Source organism: Myxine glutinosa, chromosome 11, assembly GCF_964187855.1.
Source record: "Myxine glutinosa chromosome 11, kmMyxGlut1.1, whole genome shotgun sequence".
Taxonomy (NCBI): Eukaryota; Metazoa; Chordata; class Myxini; order Myxiniformes; family Myxinidae; genus Myxine; species Myxine glutinosa.
Window position 1 is genome coordinate 58,264,489 of NC_136271.1, and position 21,836 is coordinate 58,286,324.

The 21,836-nt window shown below is 43.6% G+C and overlaps 1 protein-coding gene across 1 annotated transcript in view; it reads left to right on the plus strand.

Moving 5' to 3' along the window:
- The window catches only part of LOC137436684 (zinc finger protein 40-like), a 32,018-nt gene extending 13,268 nt beyond the window's left edge, over nt 1-18,750 (plus strand). Inside the window, exons 3-6 of the mRNA XM_068130675.2 lie at nt 9,197-9,327; nt 9,691-9,842; nt 12,349-13,292; nt 15,768-18,750. Coding sequence (XP_067986776.2) covers nt 9,197-9,327; nt 9,691-9,842; nt 12,349-13,292; nt 15,768-17,372 — 2,832 coding nt within the window. The 3' untranslated portion in view covers nt 17,373-18,750. The remainder of the gene's footprint in view (nt 1-9,196; nt 9,328-9,690; nt 9,843-12,348; nt 13,293-15,767) is intronic.
- Nucleotides 18,751-21,836: the final 3,086 nt, after the last annotated feature.

Here is a 21,836-nt window from a genome sequence, read left to right on the forward strand (position 1 = left end):
AGAAAAAGATGTATAAATCTATCACATAAAACTATTTGCCATTAAAGCTTTTGTTGCTTTAATCATTGTTGTAATGTATCTAACTGGAATTATGTAACCATAAACGCTTACATTCATTAAGAGGAACACATACTATATGCTAAACTGTTATGTCATCTAACATGTACCATGATATGCAAATTATGTGACATTAATAAATGAAGACAAAAAACTATATCGATAACATTTTGTCTGTTGATTGTGATAAAGTTAATGCTAACATGGTCCAAATTGAGTCCAATTTGGACATATCTTTACGGAGAGAGAGCCTCAGTTGCAAGTACAAAATTCACGGACCCCAAGAAATAGGGCAATCTGTGAAAAAACATCATCTTGACAAAGATCGAAATAGGGAGTTAAAAAATATTGACCAAATGAGTTTTTTTCTTGTTAACATCTTTTTTCTATTAGGGGAGATACCAATAAACAAAATGACACCCAATAAGTAGGATCATAGGGGGGGGGGGGGGGTGCACGGTAGGCCCCTCTGGCCCACGGACTAATAGAATGGGTGGGATTGGAAGAACGCGGGTTTGTAGGAGATATGGGGGAGAATATGGACACGGAGAGGTTTGACAGTTTTTTTTTTTTTTTTTTTTTTTTTGTATACTGAATCGAAGCTCGTGAAAGAGCTAACATTTACTTCACAAACAAATCAACCAGACAAACAAAATATATAAAAAGAGGGAGCGGAAGACAAGATGGGGAGAGAAGGGGAAGCACACAAACACAACATTTGAGAGCAGGGAGATGTGTGGAAGGGAGAGGGCTTGGGGGGAGGAGGCATGGGAAGGGGGGGGGGGAGGGAGAAGTATAAAACACAAGGACACCAAAGACTTCCAGGACAGAAGTTGGTATTTCAAAAAAGTGGAATTGGGGTGAAATTAGCGGGGGTAGAAAAGATCAAGGTTTTGGATGGGGGAAGATAAGAGATGGTGGTGAACAGCTGTTTTAAAGACCTGGAGGGTGGAGTGGGATTGAAGAGAGTGAGGGAGTTTGTTCCAGAGGCGGGAGAAAAGAGGAATGAAGGAGTGAAGGTGAGCAGAGAGCTGCTGCAGGTACTGTTAAAGGATGTGATGGAGAATCGATTCTCATGAGCAGACAACCTCTGCAAACTGGAGTTCTCAAGATTCCCATTTTGGATATATGGAGACAAAGATCATCGGATGGGTAGAAATAATTATTGTTGAAGGCACGGAGGAAGATGGTGCTGCAGGTACAGGAGGAGGATTCATGGACCGTTTAGGTAAGAGACAGGTTTGGAAAATAATCCTTGTGAAGAAGAATAAGAGGGATAAATCATGGTGAAAAAGAAAAACACGGAGTACTCATAATGGAGAAAAAAGGAAGATGACGCATTTTACGAGTAAAATGTATTTAAAAGCCTTTAAAGGAAAAAGGAAGAAGCATTTCATTCAAGGATTTAGTTTGGAGCAATTGAGAAAATAAAGAGATAAAGGATGAAGTGCAGGAAACACAGGCAGAGGGAATTATAAACAGATTGAGATTGGTGTTTTGGAGTGAAAACGTTTTTTAAAAATATTATTTTGAAGCGAGGAGCGGGAATAGCATCGGGTTAAGGAAACGGCAAGGACAATATTGGGAGAAAACAAGTGAAACGATGAACGCGGCGTCAAAACAGAGACAGCATTTGGGTGCCAGTTATCTGAGGAGTAGGCCTTGAGCAACACGAAAACTAATTAGACAATACAGCATGACAAGGTTTGATTAAACACGGAGAATTGGACAAAAATCCAAACAGTAACACGGGGCCAAAAACATAACAGAGAGATATGATGGATCCAGTCCGGGCAACTTAGCTTTGAAGAGGTGGAAGGAGCAATTGCCAATCGAAGCAACATGTGCAGCGGACCCCGAACCTCTGAACCCGAACAGATCGAACCAACATAGTTCCTTATGACCATGTATGTTTAGCTACGAATTCCAAAAATTGGGCCAAAAAAAAATCCAACTTCCTATGTGTGATATCTGTGAGGTAGACCTCATTGCCTTGTAATTTCCCATTGGTATAAACCATTTAGAGATTGATGTCACTTGTAGACAGATGCATGACCTTCAGTCACACTTCAAATCCTCTCTACTTTGTTTCCCTCCTGTTATTCCCAGTCATACTTCCATCCTGTCCAAACCACCATCCTTCACCCTCCTTGTGTCAGTTTGCTGACTTCCACTGGTATGATATCATCATGGATTTGCCTGGTATGTTAATCCATAGGGCTCACACCACAACTTCACAAAGGCTGGTATTGGCTTAACGGTAAAGGTGCCTGGCTTAAGATCTTAGGGTCTTGACTTTTAGTCCCTGTTGTGCTGTTTTATAACACCAGGTGGGTTGACTCAGCCTGTCATCCTTCTGAGGTCCTTCTGAGTACCATCTTCCTGGTAGCAGAGGCACTGCATCAGTGGCACAGTGGCACATAAAAAAAAAACATGATGCAAATGAAGCAAAATAACTTGATTGTTAAATGTGTGTTAATTGCAATCCACTTTTTTATTGCTGTGGAATGAAAGTTTCATTCCATTGGATTATTTTGACGGCTTTGAGTATGACAAACGAGTATAAGCTTTATATAAGTTTTTATAAATATAAGTATTTATAAGTAAGTATATATATAAGTATAAGTATATTTGAGTTTGAGTAAACGCATACATCACTTGGTTTATCATTTAAAATCCTTTGCTGAAATTGTGATCAGGGCACAATATTGCGTGTGAATCTTTGTTGCAAACTGTCCTTGTTTTTCTTAATATACAAAGTTAAGGCTCATAGAAGAGTGTTTGATGGAAATTTAATGTTCCAACTTTGATAGAATAGGGGGGCCGCTGGTCCATTCGACCAATCATTTGTCTTCCCCACATTGTAGCATACCTGCCTGCCGGACTCAGGGGGGGGGGGGGGACTCTTTTGGGTCCTCTGAGTGTTTTGGGTCATTGGGAACTTTTGGGTCATCGGGAACTTTTGGGTCTTCTGGGTATTTTGGGGTTTCGGGGTCTTTTGGATCTTTGGTGTCTTTTGCATCCTTGGGGACATTTGGCTCTTTGGGTCTTCTGGGTCTTTTGGGTCTTTTGGGTCTTCTAGGTCTTTTGGGTCTTTAGGCCTTTTGTGGCTTCAGGAGCTTTTGGGTCTTTTGGGTCCTCAAGGACTTTTGGGTCATCTGGGTCTTTCGGGTCCTCGAGGACTTTTGGGTCATCTGGGTCTTTTGGGTCCTTGGGGACATTGCTGTGTTCTGGGTCTTTTGGGTCCTCGAGGACTTTGGGTGTTCTGGGTCTTTCGGGTCCTCAGGGACTTTTGGGTCTTCTAGGTCTTTCGGGTCCTCGAGAACTTTTGGATCGTCTGGGTCTTTTGGAAGGGGGAGGTGGGGTAGGGGGGAGAGGGAAGGGAAATATATACTACATACACATCTTTGGGGGGGGGGGGGGGTGGTTGACAGGCCCCTGCGTTTTGGAGCAGGGGAGGGAAGTGAAGGAGGAAACATTTACCCGAGCAAAGAGTGCTTTAACCTCAGTGTTGCCCAGGTAAAAAAGAAAATGTTAATACCCTCTGCCACCATCACCAGGTAGCGCTACATGGTACACATTTACATATAAAATTTATGCCCCAAACCCCGGCCCCCACACCCCTGCATGAGGCCGTGGCCACGTAGCCTATGGTACCCCCCAGACAAAGTTGTATTTGTATTTGTACACTGAGTAAAGTATATAAGAGTTTATAGCTGGATTACCCGGCGTTGCTCAAGCGAAAAAGAAACATTAACATACACTAAAATACCAAAAGTATGTGGACACCCGAACATCACACCCGTATGTGCTCGTCGAACATCTCATTCCAAAATCACGGGCATTAATATGGAGTTGGTCCCCCTTTTGCTGCTATAACAGCCTCCACTCTTCTGGGAAGGCTTTCCACAAGATGTTGGAACATTGCTGCGGAGATTTGCTTCCATTCAGCCACAAGAGCATTAGTGAGGTCAGGCACTGATGTTGAGCGATTAGGCCTGGCTTGCAGTCGGCGTTCCAATTCATCCCAAAGGTGTTTGATGGGGTTGAGGGCACGGCTCTGTGCAGGCCGGTCAAGTTCTTCCACACCGATCTCGACAAACAATTTCTGTATGGACTTCGCTTTGTGCATGGGGGCATTGTTATGTTGAAACAGGAAAGGGCCTTCCCCAAACTGTTGCCACAAAGGTGGAAGCCCACAATCGTCTAGCATGTCATTGTATGCTGTAGCGTTAAGATTTCCCTTCACTGGAACTAAGGGGCCAAGCCCGAACCATGAAAAACAGCCCCAGACCATTATTCCTCCTCCACCAAACTTTACAGTTGGCACTATGCATTCGGGCAGGTAGCATTCTCCTGGCATCCACCAAATCCAGATTCGTCTGTCAGACTGCCAGATAGTGAAGTGTGATTCATCACTCCAGAGAATGTGTTTCCACTGCTCCAGAGTCCAATGGCGGTTAGCTTTACACCACCCAGCCGACGCTTGGCATTGCACATGATGATCTTAGGCTTGTGTGCGGCTGCTCGGCCATGGAAACCCATTTCATGAAGCTCCCAACGAATAGTTGTTGTGCTGACGTTGCTTCCAGAGGAAGATTGGAACTCGGTAGTGAGTGTTGCAACCGAGGACAGACGATGTGTACGTGCTACGCGCTTCAGCACTCGGTGGTCCTGTTCTGTGAGCTTGTGTGGCTGACCACTTCGTGGCTGAGCTGCTCTTGCTCCTAGACGTTTCCACTTCACAATAACAGCACTTACAGTTGACCGGGGCAGCTCTAGCAGGGCATATATTTGACAAACAGACTTGTTTGAAAAGTTGCATCCTATGACGGTGCCACATTGAAAGTCACTGGGCTCTTCAGTATGGCCTATTCTGCTGCCATTGTTTGTCTGTGGAGATTGCATGGCTGTGTGCTTGATTATATATACCTGTCAGCAATAGGTGTGGCCGAAATAGCTGAATGCACTAATTAGAAGGGGTGTCCGAATACTTTTGGCCACGTAGTGTATTTGAAATGAAGGCAAATATAATGGAAAAGCAATTACATCCAAATCAGAATCCATCGCAAATGTCAAATCATCATTTTACCTTTTAGTTGAATATATGGTGGTAAATGTGCCGTTCATCACATTTCTGAGTTGAGTATGATGACCTTCAGGAAGAAGAAGAAGCCCTACCACCAACTTTGACCGCTTCCAGAATTGTTTGATTTATTTGTGTTCAAATGACTGGTAATTTTTTGTATTTATCTATGCGAATGTGTACTTGTATATAACTGTCATTAATCAAAAAGTTTTAGGCACTAAAAAGCGATTTAAAAAAAAATCCAAAAAAAACATTTTTTTTTCCTATGCTGGTTAGTGGTGTTATTGACAGAAGAAAACATTGTCAATAGGTAAGTGGGAGACGGAGAGTAGGTAGCTGTCATATTGAGTGAATGGAAGAATGGGATAGGATGCCATCTTGAGTTACTGGAAGAGTGGGACAGGATGCCATCTTGAGTTACTGGAAAGAAGAGTGGGACATGTTGCCATCTTGAGTGACTGGATGGAAGAATGCCTTGAGTGACTGGAAGGCAGAAGGCCTTGAGTGACTGGAAGGAAGAACACCTCTTCGGGGAGAGGAGAAAGTTGGCTCAGTTAGCATCTTGAGTTACTGGAAAGAAGAGTAGGACATGTTACCATCTTGAGTGACTGGAAGGAAGAAGGCCTTGAGTGACTGGAAGGCAGAAGGCCTTGAGTGACTGGAAGGAAGAACAACTCTTCAGGGAGAGGAGAAAGTTGGCTCAGTTACCATCTTGAGTGACTAGAAGGAAGAGTGGGACATGTTACCATCTTGATTGACTGGAAGGAAGAGGGTCACAGGATGCAGTTGGGAATGTAATTCTTAAATAAAATAATTTTGTAATTTGTAATTCTTAAATAAACAGTTGCTCTGATAGAAAATTCCTTGAATGAACTGACGCAGGATTGCTTTTCTCCTAAATATAGTGCCATGTTTACCAGCAGCTACCAGAGGTAGTGCTGTCCATCTGTAATTACAATGTGGGAATATTGCACTGTCTCAGGCTTGCTAAAATAATGGGAAGAATCCATGGAAGGACCCAGAGAGAGTGCTGTTGCGTTTCCACTTTTCGTGTGATGCGTACATACATGGATAATTGAATCTGGAGTAGTGTCGAGGCTATAATTGGGAGCATTCCTGATCGTGCTGATCTTGTCCATAACTTTTGAGATTCCCTCGGCTGAGCAGACCAATTAGAGGCCTCGGATGAACCAGGCAGCCTGCCGAGGCAGGAAGTGTGTGGGAGGTGTGCCCAGGCTCTACCTTTTCCTCATCTTCATCGGCCAACCGATTGTCAGCACTCCTGTCCAACACAGGGTTATTTAAGGAAGATTTATGGAAGAATGTGCTGCAATCCTCTGTTCTCTTGTTATTGGCCTAGTGTAAGAGTTTTTACGTGTCGTGTCGCCACTTCGGGGAGAGGAGAAAGTTGGCTCAGTGTCTCTTTCAAAGGACCACAACCTCGTTCGTGCAACACCTTGCGACTTTGCGTGATGAAGACAAAGGGAATTTACGGTAACTTAACTTTCTTGAATGATAGGACATTTTGAAGATCTTTCCTCAATGTGACTAACTCAGAACAAGCTGCATTTCAGGGATCCAAGACTGATTGATGACACATTGAACTGTCATGCTTTGACTCACAGGGAAGGACCAGAAATGATTACATCGAACAAAAAAGAATGATAATGGTAGTCGAGATTGTGTACAGTTGTGGCCCAACGGTGAGGACACATACATACATTTCCATTCATGAAACTGACTTCTTTGGCAGGATGTTGAAACACCTATCTCTCAGTTCTGCAAACCAGAGGAGCAAAAGACTCTGAAAAACTACATGGTGCATTTTCTTCCAAAACTACTCATAAATATTATCCAAAGATAACATCGTTTGCCGCTCTACATACTATAGAGTTATCACAATTTCGACATTTTTCCACACTTATGTTCATGCCGTCAAATAACATTGGTCGCATTGGCTATACTACAGTGTATCATGAAAACATAGGAGCAAGACCCCTGGCACTCACCTGGTAGAATAAAGAGTATACTGCACTGAATAAAGGTATATTAGACCAATTAATGGTTGCTAGAAGACAGGACAGCATGTAGAATCATACTAACATAATCATAAGACTTTAAACAAAGACAAAAAAACACCTATTTTGGGGGGGCACCCAAGTCACCCCCCCCCCCCCCCATCCCATATACTCCTAAATGGGCAGATGTTTTTAAAGCCGTGAACAAACTGTGGTACATCACGGGTGGTAAAGGTTGTGGTAAACTTTCATCGACATCGTGTGTGTAGTTTCAGAGAACAAAGCAAATATCCATTTTGGAGGGTCAAACCTGGACCCACTTTGACCCCCCGCCCCACGTAGACCCCAAAAGGGGCAGATTTTTCATCAACTTTGGTACATCACGGGTGATGAAATTTGTTGTCAAGTTTCATCGAAATCGTGTGTGTAGTTTCAGAGAACAAAACAAATATCCATTTTGGGGGGTCAAACGTGGACCCACTTTGACCCTCTCCCCCCACCCCCCCCCCCCCCACGTACACCCCAAAAGGGGCAGATTTTTCATCAACTTTGGTATATCACAGATGATGAAGGTTGTGGTCAAGTTTCATCGAAATCGTGTGTGTAGTTTCAGAGAACAAAGCAAATATCCATTTTGGGGGCATCAAACGTGGACCCACTTTGACCCCCCCCCCGCCCCACGTAGACCCCAAAAGGGGCAGATTTTTCATCAGCTTCGGTACATCACGGGTGATGAAGGTTATTGTCAAGTTTCATTGGAATCGTGTGTGTAGTTTCAGAGGAAAAAGCAAATTCCTTTTTTGGTGGGGGTCAAACCTGCATCCACTTTGACCCCCCTCCACCCCCGGTAGACCTCCGTAGACCCCGATTTTTTAAAATCCCGTGAACAAACTTGAGTTGCAACATACCACATATGATTTGTGCCAAGTTTGGTCACAATCCCATCAGCAGTTTCAGAGAAGAAGTTGCAAGTGCTTACGGATGGACCGATGCATGCCATCCCATAAGTTCTCCGGAACTACGTTCCAGGTCAGCTAAAAATTATTATTTCTAAATATCTTCTAAATTTAATTTTTCTCCATGGAACATCCTTTCCCCACCCCCTATGAGGGCATCCATCTCATCCATTTAGCTAGTCCTCGTAAACTTTTGCTGGATATTTAACGACAATATTTGTGATTGGTCACCAGTACTCAGTTGACGTCATCCTTACTTTGACATTCCTGATTTTCCCATCGGGACCAGGATACACCTGAACAACTCTGTCGATGTTCCAACTTCCTTTGACAGCATTTGTGTCAGAACCCATGACCACATGATCCACTCGAACATTGCGTCTCTCCACATTCCACTTTGTTGTGGCACCAACAATGGGAACACATCTCTGGTCAAGCATTCCCAAAACGAGTCGACCACCTTTTGCACAAGATCGACTCGATGCCTCGGATTGCGCGTCTCACTGAAGGGCCCTTGAGCTACTTCACTTGATGCCCGGCCAAGCAGCGTGTCGTCACCTGGGCAATGGGACATTAATTGACCAAGTTTGCTACCTGCAGCAGGCATGTGTATAGCTCAAAAGGGGTTAAAGACCAGATATCCGATGGCCTTTTCAATGTCTTACGGCTTTTCACGAAAGACTCTGCGCGGACATTCTGGTGTGGCACTGATTTGACTTTATGGAGGAGGATACATTGAGACCTTGTAGGTCTCCGTTGAACCTCCTGAAACCCACCTACGTGTGGAGATAGCAGCCAACAACAGCAACTAGAGCACACACAAACACACGCACGATACTGTGTGTCCTGGAAAGGTTCCATTCTACCTTCTGAAACTCGCATATGGAGATAACCAATGACACACATACACACCTAACAGACATATTATGTAGTCATGCTCTATCATATTGAAGAACAACACATTACACCATGATGTAGCTCTTTAGAAATGCTTGCTGGTGTTATAGTACGTATTTTAATCATCAGGTAATTGCTCAATTAGTCCATTCTCCACCTTTCCCTCACCCACATAACAGGCTTTTCCTCCTCCCAAGAAGGAAGAGCAGCATCGAGTAGAAACACCAGCTGTGGCAGCTCCCAGGGTACTACAGAAGGTCTCTTGCTCACCAGCACCTGGGACTGGTAGGGGAAGACCTTTTGAGGGAGGGTGAGTAATAATAAAGTCCTTAAGTCTGTCCACACTCTACTTTTCAAATGCAATGGTGTCATTGGGGTCTAATTGTTGGTGATGCAGCTAAAGAACAAGACCCATCATCATCATTTTCTAAACGTCATTTTCCCATATGTATGTACCTTCTATGGTCTAAAATGATCCACGTCAATCCATGGTAATATCTGTGCTGTGGGCAAAGGTGTCGAGGTATATTTACTAGATCAGGGCAGTTGAGTCCCCAACTGACAGTTCTTTATGACATGGGTCTTCACTGCCTCGATGTCTCTGGGTGTGACCCCCAACCCTCCTCCATATGTGTCATGTTATATGTATGGCATCAAGTAATGTGCACCTCAGGTCAGAGCCCAGGGGAGCAACTGTGTGGGAGACCGGACATGGATGGGGACGAGTGCTTTGTCCAGTTTGTGGAACAACATGCCATGCAGGAGGGGTGGTGCGACCACGCAGTTGCACGGCCCCTCCACCCTTCTTCTCCAGCATGCAAAGAGGTTGGTTTGTTGAATGAATAACTTATGCAAGACCATTTCAATTTGCGTGTACCAATAAGGTGATCACTTTCAATGTTTTACGGGTCGTTTTACCTGTAACAATTGCGTGGCCACTTCATAATGACCATTCAAAACGACGAAATTTCAATTTCTCCATCTAATGTGGCACTTCATCTTCGGGCCTGGGCAATTTCAGTTTTAGATTGTGGATCAATACCCAGTAGACCGATGCGCCATATTATGCAAGAGGTCGAGGCTCATGGAAAAGCTGTGCGACAGAGTGGAAGACAACCTCCACTTTGACCTCCATTTTTAATCCAGATGTACGTTTCCTCGTCACACGACATGTCCGTTCGCCACTGTATCCACGTGTGCTTCAAACGGGTCTTCCAAGTTCCTCCGTTAGCTTCTGCACCCACCTCGTCATAATAGCTGCGTGTAGGTTCAATTGTTGTTTTGAAATTGCACTTAACGTTACCGAAACTTTCTTTCTTAAAAAAAACCGTTACTTTCTTACAAAGGTAGGCCCACATGCCAAATAAATCAAACCATTATATAACTTTAGAGCAACTATTTGTTGTAAATCAAGGTCGAGTTAATAAAAATCCCAAAACACAACAAAAATTGCAGTTGAAAACTGAGGAGTTGCACTGAAAATCGATGTTAATACAGTAATTGGATATGGCCGACTTTAAACCCGGCCTGTGTGTTTCTTGCTGGGGATGGAAACCGGTGCTGCGGTTCCTCGCGGCTTTATTTATAGGGTGTTATGGCTACGGTAATTGAGCCGGAGTTAGCATTGGTGTAAGAATTATGGTTCCTTACCAGAGATTAGGTAGAGATTTATTGATGGCCGCATTCGTTTCTAGGAATTCAATTTCAACAGGCCAATCATGCAAGTGCGACTGACAATGGTGTTCTGTCACGATAAGCACGCGGCCCCAGCACCATATCTTGCTCGCTCAGACGTACAAAATAATAGGGTTGTTTTGAACCACCGAGTTTAATCTGCAACTCTATAGCTGGATTGATTCCCTTCAATGAGACTTGGGATCCTAAATATGTATAAATGTCCTTGTTTCAGGTTTCACCGACACACACTGACCTTGACTTCACTGGAGCGTTCCTTTTGAAACTCACACTGTTGTTCCTTCCTGTGACGTGGTAGTTTCAGCTTGAGGACACGCCGAGCTTTTGAAAATTCAGAAATTTTCATGAAAGCCCCTGTAGTGTCCATCTTGTTTATCCCTTGTACCCCACCCCAGCCCTCTCACTTCCACAGATCTCCCGATGTCCCTGTTCTCTACTGTTGTTGTGCTTCCCTCTTTCTCCCCCTCTTGTTTCCCGCTCCCTTTATTGTACGTTCTATGTGTTATCTCCAATTATACCTCCAACAACGTTTATGGTGGATCCTTCCTCAGATCAAGCTCATGATGTGTCAGTCCGTAGGTATTGGCTTTTAAAATGTATGTTTCCTCGTCACACGACATGTCAATTCGCCACTGTATCCATGTGTGCTTCGAACAGGTCTTCCAAGTTCCGCCGTTAGCTTCCCCACACGCATTCCTAATAAGTCCTCACGTTTGTTTCTTTTAACGGTCCGAGTGACCTGTTGAACGTCCCATTTTTGGTGCTGCCCATTCACTTGTCCTTCGCTTTTAAACTCTCTGGGCATGGGCGACATTATGTGGGATTTTAGGGATGAAGGTGCATCGGTCGGAGTTGTCCCTGTGAACGTTTCACAGTTCCACCTTGTTTTTCCCACTTACCGCAATGCCAGATAATACTCGACATGGAGGGGAAAAAAGACATCAGCTCAGCTTAGTGAATGAGAAAAACGTCTAAAGCAAAATATTGTCTTTCATTACAGCTTTGTGAGTTCACCAGGGGTGTTTTAGCTAGGCTTTACACTCATTATGGGAAGGCAATGGCAAACCGCCCAGTATAACCCAGGCCAAGAACATGCTTCGGCAGCACCAATACTCTGTAACATAATATGGTACATCAGAATACGCTGATAGGTCAGGGTCATTGATGGGGTGGCGATGCATGCACGCTAATCGACCCTGGCCTCGCTTCATTGAAGAAGGACTCATTTGCCTATTGAAATTGAGCAAATTGAAGGGCACTTTGCTGGTCTCAAAGGCTTCACATTTTTGCCCTAATGTCAGCCAAACGAGAAGAGGACATGATAATGTTACTTAAAAAGAAGAAAAGCATTACCCCTGGCAATAACTTGTAAGGTCGTAGTTAACACACTAAGGTTCTGCTGTGCATGTGGACACTTTGCAAAGCCATCCACCCATGTCAGGAAATATACCCTTGCGATTACTTAAATATCATGAAAACAAGATTCCAAGACGGATTACAGTCAAAGTATGTGGGAAACAGGGATGGGATAAAAGAGGCGATTTTCTCTTCATTCTGTTTTATTTTTACAGAACTTCCTTGTGGAGAGCTTCAGATCATAGGTGGAGAATGTCTCAAGTTGTTTGTGCTTTCACAGATTTCACCCCTGGAAGCAGTGGGAGTCTTTGCATCGAGGAGCAAGAGCATCAGTTCTCTGATGCTGAAGAAGAGAAAAGCTCTGAAGTGGAAGGAAATATCAGCGCAGCAAAGTACAAGACATCTGCTACAGTTCCATTGGGAGATACAACGGTCCACAGGAGAAGCCAAGAAAAGGAAGGATCCTCCAGCGTTTGGTGCAGTGATAATCCGCTGCCGATTGGCCCATTAAAGGTCCAATACCATTCAACATGTTCACAACCTTCATCAGGATGTGACATCAGCCCCAAGGCTAAAGAAGAACCTCATTCTTGTTTTATATTGCCAGCCTGCTGCCCTATTAAACTGGAGCCACCCCCTGTGTGCCGGTCAAGTTCGCCATTCTCATCGATGTCTACCAGCTCACAATCCTGGCCTTCTTCAGGACGCTCAGCAGCAAGTCTTCCTTTTCATGTCACTACACCAGGCATTGTTGCTTCTCCCGAGGAGATGCAACCCTTTCAACAAGTGTCAGCGGGTCCTGTCACCGAAAAACTGGCCACCGTGATGCAAACTGCAGTTTCGTCTGGGGTGTCTGATCCCACGGTCTTCACTGAAACAATAGTCTCCTCAACCTTTTCTGCCGAACCTTGTACAACACAAGACATGAGTGTGGTTGAACTGCCATCATTACCATCATCTCCAATGACACCGACAACACCGGTTCTGGAGGATCCCAAGGTGGATCCTTCATCCGACCAACCTCACACACTTTCTGTGGATGCTTCGGTTTCCCATGTTACAGACGATTGTTCTGCAGGAACAGACACTAACTCATCTGTTAGCCAGTCAGCGATTTCGTCATCGACACAAGAGCTGACTGGTAGAAGGGTCACCTGGAGGAATGAACCAGAAAGCACGTTATCCACACCTTGTACTTCTTTAAGCCACTGCCTAGAAAAAGCGGTAGGTAAACGATTTCTTACACTTTTTATGCATAAACTAAACTAGTTTATGAACTGTCCCAACCTGATGACAAAATTGTATTCATTCATTTCCCATTGGAAACTTACCTTTGGAAGGTTCTTAATGTCGGAAAGGGTACGAATGGAAGCTCAAAATTTGTGATTGGTTATATCAATATGACAGCTAGTTGACTGCTTGGAGATTTCCTGGACTTTCTTCCTGGTATTCCTTTGCATTCTCTTCTTTTTCTCTTCGAAAAAAAAGAAAAGACTTTTCTTCCCTTATTAAACCTCCCCCTATATGATAAGGGAAGGCTTGTTGCTGTTGTAGGGTTTGCTTAGACAATTAGTGTCCCAATTTTTAATGTAACCACAGACTTTTGTTTTTGTAGAACCTTTGGAGTACCAAACTATCATTTAGGTTTTTCTCCTTTTCTTCTGCCAAAACCCGAGTTGTATCTCTGATCAGGCTGAGACTTTCAGTATAAAATGATGCATCAATTTTTTTTATTTTTTTTGGTATACAAGTTCGAGGCTCGTGAAAGAGCTAACATTAATCACACAAAAAGTCAAAGCGACACATAAAACACAAAATATGGGGAGCGGTAGATAAGATGGGGAGAGAGGGGGAAAGACACAAACACAACATTTGAGAGCAGGGACATCGAGAGAAATGTGTGAGGGAGAGGGCTTGGGGGGAGGTGGGAGAGGTATAAAACATATGGACACTGCTCGGACTTCCAGGAAAGAAGTTGGAATTTCAAAAAAGTGTATCTGGGGTGAATTAGCGGGGGGTAGAAAAGATCAAGGTTTTGGATGGGGGAAGATAAGAGATGGTGGTGGACAGCTGTTTTAAAGACCTGGAGGGAGGAGTGGGATTGAAGGGAGTGAGGGAGTTTGTTCCAGAGGCTGGAGATCATGACCTAATTATAGCCATTTTAACATTTTTCACTATAACTCGACTGAGATTTGTCCGATCGGAACCAAATTGCCCTCTCTAGATAGCCGAGAGCAAGTTGTATTTTTTCGAATTATTTACATCATACACCTCCGGGTTAATTGTCAAGGTCTTAGACCCCGAGGTATATCAAACCACCATTTCAGTTTTTCTCTGGGTTTCTTCTGCCAATTTTCGAGCTGCATCTCTTGCTGGAATTTTCAGAATGGAATTTGCATCAATAATGTGAATAGAAAGTATGCGGGGTTGACATAATTTGACGTTGACTTATTTTAGGGCCATGCCCTAATTATAGAAAATTTAATATTTTTCACCATAACTTGACTGAGGTTTGTCCAATCAGAATGAAATTGCCCTCAATAGATTGATAGATAGCCTAGAGAAAGATGCATTTCCACATAGTTTACATCATATCTCTTTGAGGTCAAATGGGTCAAGGTGAAATGGCAGTCTGAAAAAAAAGTTTTTTGTCATCGCTCAATTTTGCCAATGAGAATCCCAAAGACCGCTTAGCCTCCCAAGATGTCCTTGCATCGGAATAGTCTACCTGTATAAATGTTGTGCACCTGATATTTTTTTCATTATAGACCTTGACCTACTTTTTTCGGATTGTGACCTAATTAACAAAAAACACATTTGTGATCATAACTTGAATAATTTTCCTCCAATTTTAATGATGATGAGTTTTCTGGATAGATTGTAGATGGACACATTTTTTCAATTTTAAATCTATCCCTAAATGTTGAAGGTCAAAGTCATATATGGTGGTCTGGAAAGGATATGGCCATCATTGGATCGTGGGTGCCAGGGGAGGCCGGCGACTCTTAGCAATTGCTTTGTGATCGCAGATATTTCGTTGTTTTTTGATTGCTTATCGCAGAGTTGAAAACATAAACTCCGTCCACCTCCAGTGGCAGATGTAATAACAGCCACAGGTGTTCAGCTGGCATTTGTGCGTAGAAGTGGTTATGATCACATCACGTTTCGATTTTCTCAATAATTTGTAAAACTTGGGTCAAACAATTCAGATTAATTACCTCTTGCAGCAGCTGTGATTGTTTTCTCAATCAAGGACCTTTTGAAAATGGCAACAAATTGGCCTGTTGTGATCTTGCGAATGCAATAGTCCACAAAATGAGGCAAATCCCCTGTGGACATTGGGTGACCTACATAATGTACCACAAAATTTCCTTCTGTGCATGGAATCACTTTGGGCATTGCTGAAGAAAGATGTAAACCTTGTCACCTGCGGAGAAGGCACATATCAAAGTCGCTCAGCACAATGACAAGACTAAATACTTTGGGACTTATATTGACCCAAATAGAGTTGACCATATGTTTGAAACGTCAGAACCATTACATTATATATTACGTCAAAACTTCCTTATTATTATTTTTTGTTCTTTTGCTTGTGTAGCTATTGCCCCTGACAGGTGTCCTTCTGTGTATAAGGTGGGATGCTGTTGCTATCCTCATTGATGTCACTGTTCATAATCTTCTTTCGTGAATTTTGCATAGGTGAACACAGCATCAAAGAGATCTTCAGATGTGAGTGCCACTGCTGGGAAATCAGATGACAAGATCATTGAAAGTGACACCATGAGGTCACCTCAGATAAAGAGCAACCGGCTGTATAGCCACCTGCCACTTCACTCACAAGACCCAAGTCGGAAAGCGCCACCAAAGGTGTCATTAGGAGGCCTTCAGCTTATCTCCTCTTTGTTTCTTCCCACAGCACAAATGGTTCCGTTTCCTGTCTCTGAAAGGGGCAACAGTCAGGAATCCAGACAACCAACGAAAGCAAAAGAATCAGCTCTGCCGATGCAGTCTCGTGAAACGACTGGAGAAGAGAATGTGCCCTTGTTGACTCACTCACAGAACCAAGAAGCAGAGGGGTCGCCGATGTCCACCAGGGCACCATCCCTCAGTGATAGGCAAGAGAGTGGTGAAAGATCTCCAATGGGCAGAGACTCACAACAACTTAGCCTGGATTACCATTCAGAGGAAGAGTTCCCTTCAGTTTGGGAAGTGCCATATAACTGGGCCACTCAGTCAACAGCAATGCTTCAAGAAGCTGGCACTTCAAGCACTTCTGAAGCGCAACCCGGATACTCTAGTCTTGGTTTAACTTTGGGTGCAGCTTCAGCTGGTCAAGAAGGAGCAACATCAGCTTTCGTCAGCTTACCCTGTAGAGTGTCTCATGAACTTTACCAGGCCACTTTGGATGTAAAATCATCATCTTCAACTTCAATGCAAAGCGTTGGTGAAAGTCAATTCACCTACCAGATTGTACACCCTCATGGCTGTGCAGGAACGGGCCCAGCATCTGCCTTCGATTTCCAAATGGGCTCACCTACACAGAGTCAGCCTCCAGGTGCAGGTTTATTGTACTACGTGCCACAAACGTCTCCTTCACTATTCCCAACTTGTGGTGTTGGTGCTGCGGCTTACCATGTGCCATTAGAGCCTTCATCAATCAATCGTGGACCTGCTCCAGGACCCGCGTTCGCTTATAAGTCATCAGCAACGTGTGTGGTGCCGGGCCGACCACCACCCCTCGGTGTGCTGTACCAGCCCAGACAACCTTATGGGATGGGAACATGTACAACGTTTATACCAACACAAAGTAGTAACACAAGCTGTACCCACCCACCAACTACGGCATTCCAGGCCCAGCAAGCCTCTTCAGAAATGCTGATCCCTACCCTACTTGGGACAGCACAGAATGTTTTGGGCATTCCTGTGGTACAGCTAATCATTCCAGCATCACCTGCCGTTACTTTCATCCCTGTGCAAGGCATTGTACAACCGATATCAGGATCATTGGCACGGGAACAATCGTTTCTTACCACCCAGGCCACGACTTTATCTAGTGGCTCATTCTTCGGGAGGCCTGTGACGTGTCCACGCTGCCAACGTGTATTTTCAAGCCCGGAGCTACTGTGGCATCACCTGAGTTCACAGCACTCCGAATGGCGCGATCAGCCAGTGCCCCAGGACCCGGTGATCAGGACAGAGAGCGATAGAGATGACAAACCACAAACAGGCACGCCTTTGTCGGCCCAAGGTCCCAGTGCCACCCCCACCTCCTGTTTCTCGTTTGCACCCACTTCTTGTTCCTGATTCGCATCAACAATGAGGCCAATGGGCAGATGCAGTAGCTCACGGAACATTTTACCCTGCATCACCTTGCTCGTTACGTCACATGGATTTTGTATTCACGTCGCCGTCACATTAAGACCCCAATGGATGTAACCACACTCATCGTCTATCGCCCACCATCGTTATTGTTTTGGGCCCCACATCTCGAGAGACCAAATATCCTCTTCCTGAGATGTTGAGTGTTTTGCGATTTTTGTACATATTGTAAACAAAAAAAAACAACAACAAAAGTTTTAACGCCTCTGGCTGGGCCCAAGGCAGTGTGTTCAGGTTCACAAGAGTTGTGAATATTTTTTAAAAGTGTTTTGTGACCATTTATAATCAACGTGATGTTTCTAAGTTTACACTTTTGCTCTTCTGAATGTGAAAAACGATGTGCCGAGGATCAAAGCATTGCACTGGCTCATATTTTTATATAGAGTGCGAAACGTTTCGATGGATGTTCGTTTCTCCTCCATGTTGTTGACAACTATCGTCATTGACATTTTGCACTTTTGCTGTGTAGCCAATGAAAGCTGCATGTTGTTTACAACCGAGTCCACGCCCCCAAAACATCTATTTATTTACTTTCTCTGCAGGAGAGGAAAACATTTATTTTGCACTTTTTCTCGTAACATTGTCTACAAATTGCATAGGCAAAAGATAGTTCTCCGGGAGAAGTTCTGCATTCAATTCTCTTCATTTTTGTTTCGGACCCATACCTTGGTTCTTTCAAACTTTTAGCCTTCAGATGTTCCCCCCAAATGAAAACCATGAGGTTAAACGTATGACTCTCTGCGTCGTTGTGTGCGAGTCCGTCGTCGGGTTAAACATCCTTGCAAATCCTTTTTGTTTCTGACATATCGAATGATATTGCTTTATCCACCCCTCAAGTTTTGGCTGGACGACACGTCGTATTGCTAGATGGTTAACGTTTAATCTACACACCTACAGACCGTTTCCTTGTTCTCCAAACGTCCGAATTGAAGCGAAAGTGACCGTCATTGTACGTTGTGTGACCAGTCAGTGGGTTCTGCCTGTGCCTGACGATCTACGCTTTGACAAGTGCTGTCTGCAAGTGGCAGAGATGGCGTATCACCTGTTTGGAGGTGTCCACTTGCAATAGCTTTTGTACAATTATCGCCTTGCAAGGACACTCGGTCACCTTTACCCACCCGAATCATCAATCTGCTTCGTATTTTATAGCTTGTTAATCACGAGCTATTGCTATTTAGAGTGGAAGTTGATCTACATAGTAAAATCAAAAGTCAATCACAATGTGGCCATTTGTTCTTGCCTGGGATTCCAAATAGGTGTTTTTTTTTTTTTTAACAAACAGGTTCCTACAGGTATTGTATCCGATCATTGTCGTGGTCCCAATGTGGGTTAAAAGTTCCGAAGCTATTTCCTGCTCTTTTATGTACATTTTATGTATTATTCCATATACGTTTCTCATTTGGCGATGCGTTTGCATTTGTTACACATCCTTGGAGGGTTGACCTGCTCAAACATGTTTTTCCTTCTGTCATACTTTTCCCTCACACATATTTAATAGCTCAGTACCATGCTCACCTCTCTAAGTTGGTGATAATTTGAATGAAGTTTGGACCAACATATGGTGATATCGAAGTTGCGGGTGGTCTACTGACTCCAAAGTGAGAAAAGCAAGACTCCAGGTGAGAAATGACATCAACACAAGTGGAAATGGAGCGAGACAGGACATTAAAGGATGGTTGTTCCTTGCCAAAGATACTGTAGATAATTGAGATGGTTACAGCAAAATGGGAGCAAGCATACATCGGATATTCCAATGGGAGGTGATCTCAAAGGGACTCAAGGCAAAGGTTGCAATTATTCCATTATAGGGTAGCAAGCTATCCATCTTTAAAATACCCACACAGGTTTTGAACACTTCATCTTTTCATGAAAAACTCAACGTGAAAGTCGGGTGAGGGATGTGTACTACCCATCGCTATTTGTGGCTGTGATGTACCTTCACCAGGGTCCAGGAGCAAGGTGCTTGGCTGGGGAAAAGGAAAAATGCTCCTTTCAAGTAACAATGGTGGCAGATCCATTCCCATGCAATGTCCGCATTCATACCAACCCTTCCAAGTACTCATTTAGTTGCACCTATCAATTAAACTTTTCTCAGAATTCCATATGGGATACACATATTCCAATTCGCTCTGAATGTGTTCCGGTTCAAATGAATATGGTCGAGTTCCATCGGAAAGGATCATGGAAAGAGCACTGTTATATTGACAATGGGTAGTAGGGCAACAATGGGCACAACCAGCAAGGGAATAGATTAACAGGAAAAGAAGAGAGGGGGAAACACTGAAACCAGCAAATAAGAGGGTTGGGTTAGGAATTGTTAATGGAGGGGTAATAAAGATCATGGATGGGGGATGACACAAGATGCTGGCGCACTTGAAGTCTTGGAGCGAAGAATGGCTTCTGGAACGTGGTCCCATAGACAGGAGAAGCAAGGGACAAAGGGAGTTGAGGTGTACAGTCAGCCTGGATTTTGGAAGTTTAACCAGGAGGGTGTTACTGGAAGAACGTGTCACGTGTGCATCCTGGAGTAGATCGGGAGGATCAGAGGTCTGAGAGAATAGAGGAAGTAATATCGGAGAATACAGGAGATTCACTACCCATGAAGCTAAACAAGCAAGAAAAAGTAAACAAGGCCAAAGCATTAGCGTAACCTTCCATTGCAGTAAGTCAGAATAACGAGATAGATGTGCTAGATTGTAGAGCTACTGATGAAATTGTTTCCAAGGAAGCGAATAGAACCAACATGGCGGCAAGCACAACATTATGGGATAACTCTGAAAACCCTCCATAGAGGGTAGAAAACAGAGAGACCACCCACCTGCCTGCTATGTGAGAGTAACAGAACTTGTACTTTGACCTCATAAGAGAGATTCTCATAATTTTGAGAGGTTTGCACCTCATATTATTGAACAAGCAAGTTGCCCACGCCCGCACAGGATTCTGAATTGGGTAGGGATGGAGGGGAAAATGCAAATGGTGTCTTCTGTCATCAAGTCGGCAAGCTGGGAACAACAATTCACATTTATTGCCACCTCTGATGCAATTTAAATGCTCTAATGGTGGCCATGTCCTCTATTTGAAATTGTTTGCTCGAAATGTTCAGTGTTTTGATGTCTAGGGTCTGTAATAACAAGACCGAACGTCTAACTGCGGCATAGCCAGGCTTGTAAAATTTATAAATTATAAACACACATGATTAGCTTTTTAAACAGTCGCTAATGCTGTTTGTAACATGAAACAAAGAAATTTGGAGGAATCCCGACATCCGTGAGGTACTTACATAACTGAGGGAAGATCCACTGTAATCCATATATCCCACAAGGGTTGGGTTAATAACAAGCTATCAAAAAACCAAGGCGAATTCCTTACTTCCATGGTTGTTAGTACCATACACCGCTTATCATCTATTCATGTACCATACACCGCTTCAATCCATTAACTTTGTATTCATGACACTGGGATTAAAGTGTTATGGTCATATTTACTATATTATTATGATTACGAAAACGATACTACTGAAACGATACCCTACTGTATTAAGAAACCTGGGCTCAATTTGTCTGAAACGGCCCGAATGTGAGGCATGAAGCCGAAGGCCTATACATACCGTTTTGTTGGAAGAGACGTAACGTCTAAGCGTTCAATATTTGATAGTCATTTTAACAATCGGTTTGTTTGTGTTTCACACTGAATGAAAAACGTAAAGGTAGAGCATGGCGATTGTGATATATGACAAGTTCGACAATATGTTCGGCCTGAACGAAATTGGATGGCGGAGTGTGGAGAGTCAGCCGCCGTACCGCCGTAATGACATCAGACGTAATCACATCACCCTGTCATGTGACCAGATCCTCAGCTCTGATTGGTATACGTTTGAGGGGACATACATACATACATACATACATACATACATACATACATACATACATACAGACGGACAAACACTGCTCTAGACGGCTATGCCATAAAAATAATTTTTGCCAAGTAATAACGCATAAGACCAACCAATATACTTGAAAATTCTTCGTTTTTCGCAAGTAACAGACAGACAGACAAACGACTCAAATGCAATACCCAGTCCTCTGGCGAGGGTAATAATAGCATAGTCATTTTAACAATAATGATTAGGATAATAATATGGCCCCTGTAATGTAATGCTGTTCCTGCTCCATGTGTGTGTTTGGTTCTGTATTTTGTGAAATACCATATGCCCTTGCAATTTGAATGGGATCGTGTGAAATCTCGCAAGATCTCACGAGAGCATGCCACGCAGCTATGGCCTGATGAATAAAACGGTTATCTTACAGGCCCTCAACCCCCATGGCCGCTACCATAAGGAGCGGGTGTTATTGGTCATTGAAGCATGCAACATTTATGAATGTATTGAAG